At 44.0% G+C, this 7,491-nt stretch overlaps 1 protein-coding gene across 1 annotated transcript in view; it reads right to left on the bottom strand.

Annotated features, from left to right (window-relative positions):
- Positions 1 to 339: 339 nt before the first annotated feature.
- The window catches only part of LOC109884752 (voltage-dependent T-type calcium channel subunit alpha-1I-like), a 287,147-nt gene continuing 279,995 nt past the window's right edge, over positions 340 to 7,491 (bottom strand). Inside the window, 2 exon segments of the mRNA XM_031813726.1 lie at positions 340 to 3,843; positions 4,211 to 4,479. Coding sequence (XP_031669586.1) covers positions 3,148 to 3,843; positions 4,211 to 4,479 — 965 coding nt within the window. The 3' untranslated portion in view covers positions 340 to 3,147.

Here is a 7,491-nt window from a genome sequence, read left to right as displayed (position 1 = left end):
TACAGATTTATATTGTAGTGTGCATTGCAGCATGTTGTGTGTTAAAGTACTGTACCATCTCACTGGTTATTCCTCTGTTGACATATGTACACTTTATTCTCTAGTGGTTTGATCTCTCGACCCAGAGATCTAAATTACCTCGTGTTCATCTGATCCAATGGCAGCCCAGCTCTCTCCTGATCGGTCTCCGGAAAGTCAGAAATGTATTCTGTTAGTGGCTGTTAGTTCAGAAGGCAGAAAAACTCCACAATGACATGATTGTTTTCTCAGAAAAAGGACATGATACAACAGGCTACAATTATACTGTGGTGAGATAAGAACTACTATGACATCATGTACTCAGGGCAAACACATAAGAACATTTATTGCTGTGCCGTTGGGCTTACCTTTGATGCCATATTCATTGACTTAGAGATTTATCTGGTCATTTATGAGAACATCTTTGAAGCTAAAACAGCCCTTCAAGGTCACGTTATGGTTCCTGTCAACCCACACGCTCATGTTTTACACCTGGATGTTGAGGTCGCCCCTAACCACAGATCTAGAATCAGATTACCCAACCCTTTATTCTAACCTTAAAGATTAAGGGGATGAACTAATATCTGACCTTGTATCAGTGGTTAGGGGCAACTTCTACCTATTCCCACCACCATTAACCAAGACGGTCCAGGTGTGGACTATAATAATAAAGTGGCATCTCCTGAAGTTATAGTAACAGACAACCCATAGCAATAATCACTCACTGATATCCCACATGTTACAAACATGTTAAAGACAATCACCAGTGATTCAATTAAATGTCAATGAAGTTCATTAAACAGGTCAAACCGAACTTTGCTCATCACCTCAATGAGAACCCTCCCCCCCCAAAAAACCCACCAGGGATCCAAAAGTGTATTCTAGGTCAGGCTAAGATGGCCACTTCATCTCAGATGTACTGAGTGGCATACCAAAAGGTTGGGAAAAGATGCAATGTTTATTCATCGTTACAGTGACAGCTTGATATCAAAACTAGGGTTTGCTACTACAGATGTGTGTTAGAGAGAGAGATAGAGGGGGTGAGTGAATTGCGTATCTTTTAAACAAGGAGAAGCATCCTATTGCAATCCCATAACCATGCTAAGGAACATTGATGTGTCAATAATTAGATGTGTCATCATGTATTGGTATGACACTCAAATTAAAGCTTTCAAAAAGATCAGCAATGTTTTTTCATCTTGGTGTTAGCATAGGAGGCTAAGCTAAGCGACAACGTTCCCTGTTCGTCCCGGGAATGTCTGTGATTAGGAAATGTTCTCCTGTTCTGTGAAATTATGGCCCTTCCCTCCTTTGGTCTTCATTTGGGATTCCAAAATTCAAAATTCCAGGAGGAACCGAAATTCCCAAAGTTACGTGTCCCCAAGGGAACTTTTTCTTCAGCACACAGAGCTTATTTACATTTTTTTTGCTTGGTTGTTCTCTCCACACACTTTTAATAATAAAAAGTATATATTTTTAACCCCACATTATAAAACTGAAAGCCACTTGCAGACAAATGGTTTTCGACAATAAGTTATACGAGAAATCGTACGGGTAAGGTATAGGTTAAGGACAAAGTCATGACAACACTGTCACGCTCCTATTCTGTATTCTAAAAAAATATTGGAATAGAAACCACTTTATAATTATCATCCCAACATTGACATCTTGATACACTTCGGTATATATATTAAAACTCTTGGGTAAAATGCAATAATTCCATCATGCAGGCAAACTGCCTCCATCTTCTAGGAGGTTCTATTGGTCTGGAATTCATATCTCTGATATATTCTTCCTTTCTTACTTTGGCAAAGTGACAAAGAGAAAGAAGTGACAGGTTTGAATTTCACACACCTTCCATTGTGAAGCAACTGTATGCAGGTGTGAGTTTTTCATCTCCCAGAGTGAATGGTGCTCGTCTCGTCTCATCAGGTTGTTTGTCACAGGAGGGTCAGTGTCTTTGACAGAGAGAATTTGCTACTGTGAGTGAATATAGCAGGCTGACCTGTCTCTCTCATTCACTCCCTGTCCTTCTCTCTGAGTGAGTGACGTTGGGATAAAAGAGCCTATTTCACAAACTGTTGCATGCATGAGTGGGATCTTAGTATGGTCTCTATCTCTCTGTCTCTCTTTTTCCTGTTGTACTATCACATAGACACACACACACACACACACACACACACACACACACACACACACACACACACACACACACACACACACACACACACACACACACACACACACACACACACACACCTTCCTGAAAAGTACCGATGGAGGGAAGGGGTTAGGTGATGGTGATGATAAGTTAACGCATGCTTTTGCTACCTAAGTCTCAGCTCTTCCACTATAACAACTCCTTCTCAGGTGACCTCTACACTACCTCTGTTCAACCTAGACCTCCTCACCCCTCTTCCACTCCACACACAAGGACCTGTAGCCTCCGTCTACCACAACAGATCTGGCTTCAGCCCTCCTACACCGTGACGTACATTCAGGCTCATCCTACACTGCAACGTACATACAGCCTCCTCCTACACTGTGATTTACAGCCACACTGAAAAATAAATCAAATCTGTTGGCTTGATCAGCTCAGTTTTGTTAGATATTCTATTTTTGCATTTTAAACTTCTGTGAAGCCAAACAAAAAATGAAAACAAACAGGAAAACAGGAACGACGTTCAGACAAAATGTTCTCGTTAGATCTCTGTCTCAGCTTGTCTCTGGCTACGTCTTCTATGTATATCTCCCTGATATGATGATGCAGCCCTCCTGGTCTGTCTCCTCCTCTGGGGGTCCTTCTCCTCCACAGGGGTATGATGGGGGGTCCATCCCAGCCCCCCACCACAGGGGTCACACCTGTAATCCCCTTTAACCTTCCACCGTTTGACCTCTGACCCTCCACACCTGAACCACTGCCACAGAGTAGCACAAAATGGGACAGGGGGGGTCATAAACAAATATTTATAGAGCGAGAGGGAGGGGTTTGGTTATAGGAATTCACGGGATTACATCACACGTTGTCAAAAACGTCAAACTTCTCTCTGCCTGAGGGGGACGGAGAGGAACAGTAAGGGGTTGATGAATCCTAATAGGAGCGGTAGTAGACAACAAGGGATTCAGGCTTCATCTGTTTTTACTACAGGACCCTACTGTTGTTTGGCTTGAGCTTTTCCCCTTGAGGTCCGGCGCCTCTCCCAACTGTCCCTCCTCTCCTCTGCCTCCCCCACTCTCTCCCCAAGGGTTGGCCAGGAAGCCCTGGTGGTCCAACTCCAACCCTAGGATCTGTCTCCCCTCCCCCCTCCTCGCCCCCTGATTCAAGCTCCCAGTGCTGTTGCATTTCTTCACCCCCGAGGGTGCCAGGGAGGCGGGCGAGAGCAACGATGTGAGCGACAGACTGCTTAGCGTCTCCGACAAGTGTTCGCTGTTGCCCGCCTGGCTGGAGCCACACCCCCCGATAGACAAACTGATCCCGATGCCCAGGTCCTCCAGGTCACATGGAACGGGGTCCATGGAGTCTTCCCGGGTGTAGCCGGGGCTGATGCTACCCCTGCCGCTGCTCTGGCTCCGCTGGTGGCCCCGAGTGGCCTGGAGGGTGAGGGCAGGGCCTGACGAGGGGCTGGGCCGCGGTCTCAGAGTCTGGCCTGCTGGGCAGCTGGTGGGGTCCTCAGGGAGCGGGGGGCAGAGCAGGGGGAGAGGAGGGAGGGGGGACACCAGGTCTTGAGGGGGCGGAACACTGAAGCTGAGTCCTTCCTCTAGGGTGGTCTGGAGGCTGCCATCGGAGCTCCCCTTGGCCAGAGACGAGTCACTATGGGACGGGTACTGAGGGCAGAGCGAGAGGGGCAGGGTGGAGATGTGGAGTGAGATATTGTAATAAATAACAACATTAGAGTCAATGTTTGACTGACTACACTGTAGGCTGTGCAATGTGTACTGTACAGTCTGTTGGTTGCTCTGGTGGCAGTGTATGGGGTACAACACAAAAGGGTCATAACAGCACCAAACAGTGTGGCGGACACTCATTAAAGATAACAAGGGGGTGGACACATACATTTGCCAATCAGAGGGAAGCCTGAGGTTTGTGTACATTTCTCAATCTAACATTAGACCCTAAAGGAATTACATTATGCAGTGTGTTGGTATCTGTTACATACAGTACATACAGTACATACAGTAGGCCAGGTCTTACCTGCGTGCAGAGCACCCGGCTGTGGGCTCCTTGGGAGCGCAGGGAGGACCAGGAGGCCGGGGAGGTGAGTCTGAGGCCCCGTGAGGGGCGCCCTACTCTGGCCCTGGGGGGCGCCGGCAGGGCCGCTGCTGCCACGGGGTGGAAGAACTCCGCTGGCAGACGGATAAGAGCAGGAGAACCAGAGGCACTGGCCACTCCTACTCTTCCTCCTCCTCTTCCTCCCTCATCTGATCCTTCTCCTGCCTTAGTGCTACTGCAGGAGGTGCCACCTGGAGACAGAGAGAAAGGCTGTAAGGCAAATATACTATTCCATCTAGATCCCGAGTGAAACACCACATAAATACAATCCATTTAGCCTGTAGGGATAAACAGTCATTACTGATATTGATGATTAGACTAACAAAGACCATGCAAATAATGCACATCATTCCAGGGAGAGCAACAATGCCACTGTACTGTACTGTGATGTCTGATTCACTCTATTCATGGATTGCACATTGTGTTACAATACTGTTCTGAAGATTCTATTTAGGCCCTGGTTCCGACTGAATGTTTTACTTAATACATTGTCAATTGGAGCTAATGAAGATGAATGAAGATTTAGTCTAAAGTGCATTATAGTGGTTTGGAAACAAGATGGCATTTCAAAAGGAAGCAACTAATTAGTAGGAAAACCTGTTGTCATCATTATGATGTTGCCAGATTGACTTAAGATGCAGTATAACTTTAGATAACTAGCTAAAATTGCAGGGCCAGGACCGGATTTTAGCTAGCTAACGTCGCTAGCTAATGGCAACATTGCCATCTCTCTAAAGTACACTTTACGACATGATAATGATGGCAAAGATGTTTCCTACTAATTATTTGCCTTCTGTAGCAACGTCATAGTATTTCCAGGCCACTATAGTGTAATTTAAATTAAACAGTCATTAGGCCCCTTTCAGAATGACTGGGCATCACTCGACTTTCGGGCACCACTATGGCGGAGAGCGGCTTGAGAACGTTCATAACAATGTCATGATGCAACCGAGCGACGGAGGTGCAACCCATGAATACACTCTTCAAAAAAAAAAAAACTGCTATCTAGAACCAAAAGGGTTCTTTCAGCTGTCCCCAAAGGAGAACCGTTTGAAGAACCCATTTTGTTTCCAGGTAGTACATATTTGGTTCCAGGTAGAACCCTATTGGATTCAATGTAGAACACTTTCCCCACAGGGTTCTACATGGAACCCATATGAGTTCTACCTGGAACCAAAAACGGTTCTACCTGGAACCAAAGAGGGTTATCCTATTGGGACTAGAGGTCAACCGATTTTCAACGCTACCGATTATTGGAGGACCAAAAAACCCGATACCGATTAATCGGACGATTTTTTAAAATGTATTTGTAATAATGACAATTACAACAATACTGAATGAACACTTATTTTAACTTAATATAATACATCAATAAAATCAATTTGGCCTCAAGTAAATAATGAAACATGTTCAATTTGGTTTAAATCATGCAAAAACAAAGTGTTGGAGAAGAAAGTAAAAGTGCAATATGTCCTATGTAAGAAAGCTAACGTTTCAGTTCCTTGCTCAGAACATGAGAACATATGAAAGCTGGTGGTTCCTTTTAACATGAGTCTTCAATATTCCCAGGTAAGAAGTTTTAGGTTGTAGTTATTATAGGAATTATAGGACTATTTCCCTCTATACCATTTGTATTTCATTAACCTTTGACTATTGGATGTTCTTATAGGCACTTTAGTATTGCCAGTGTAACAGTATAGCTTCCGTCCCTCTCCTCGCTCCTCCCTGGGCTCGAACCAGCAACACAACGACAATTAGCGCGCGCTAACTAGCTAGCCATTTCACTTCGTTTACACGAGCCTCATCTCGGGAGTTGATAAACTTGAAGTCATAAACAGCGCAATGCTTGATGCACAACGAAGAGCTGCTGTCAAAACGCTTGACGCACAACGAAGAGCTGCTGTCAAAACGCACGAAAGTGCTGTTTTAATGAATGCTTACGCGCCTGATTCTGCCTACCACCACTCAGTCAGATACTTAGATATTTATATGCTCAGTCAGATTATATGCAACGCAGGACACGCTAGATAATATCTAGTAATATCATCAACCATGTGTAGTTAACTAGTGATTATGATTGATTGTTTTTTATAAGATAAGTTTAATGCTAGCTAGCAACTTACCTTGGTTTATTGTTGTGAAAACTTGAAATCGACCCTAATTAAATCAGCCATTCCGATTAATCGGTCGACCTCTAATTGGGGCAGCTGAAGACCCGTTTTGGAAACCTTTTTCTAAGAGTGTAGGACCAACCTGCACTGTGATGGGCTGGCTATGTACAGCTCAGCTTAGCTCAGCTCAATTCAAATCAAATAAACGTTTATTGGTTGCGTACACCGATGTAAAGATTTTATTGCAGGTTTGGCTCAATAATGTGAAAACATAAGATATACTTTACAGTGCCTTGCAAAGGTGTTCATCGCCCTTGGCATTTTTCTTATTTTGTTGCATTACAACCTGTAATTTAAATTGATTTTATTTGGATTTACACAAAATAGTCAAAAGTGGTGAAAAAAAGGTTGTTTCATTCTTTTTTTAAAATTTTAAACAGAAAAGTGGTGCGTGCATATGTCTTCCCCCCTTTGCTATGAAGCCCCTAAATAAGATCTGGTGCAACCAATTACCTTCAGAAGTCATATAATTATATATATATAATATATAATATAAAAGTCACCACCAAGCAAGCGGCACCACCAAGCAAGCGGCACCATGAAGACCAAGGAGCTTTCCAAACAGATCAAGGACAAAGTTGTAGAAGCACAGATCAGGGTTGGGTTATAAAAAAATATCAGAAACTTTAAACATTCCACGGAGCACCATTAAACCCATTATTAAAAAATGGAAAGAATATGGCACCACAACAAACCTGCCAAGAGAGGGCCGCTCACAAACACTCACAGACCAGGCAAAGAGCGCATTAATCAGAGAGGCAACCAAGAGACCAAAGATAACCCTGAAGGATTTGCAAACTCCACAGCGGAGATTGGAGTACCTGTCCATAGGACCACTTTAAGCCATACACTCCACAGAGCTGGGCTTTATGGAAGAGTGGCCAAAAAAAAGCCATTGCTTAAAGAAGAAATAAGCAAACATGTTTGGTGTTCACCAAAAGGCATGTGGGAGGCCTCCCAAACATATGGAAGAAGGTATTCTGGTCAGATGAGACCAAAATTGAGCTTTTTGGCCATCAAGAAAAATGCTAT

The sequence above is a fragment of the Oncorhynchus kisutch genome, unplaced genomic scaffold, assembly GCF_002021735.2.
Source record: "Oncorhynchus kisutch isolate 150728-3 unplaced genomic scaffold, Okis_V2 Okis06b-Okis10b_hom, whole genome shotgun sequence".
Lineage (NCBI taxonomy): Eukaryota > Metazoa > Chordata > Actinopteri > Salmoniformes > Salmonidae > Oncorhynchus > Oncorhynchus kisutch.
This window is presented reverse-complemented; position numbering and strand designations above follow the sequence as displayed.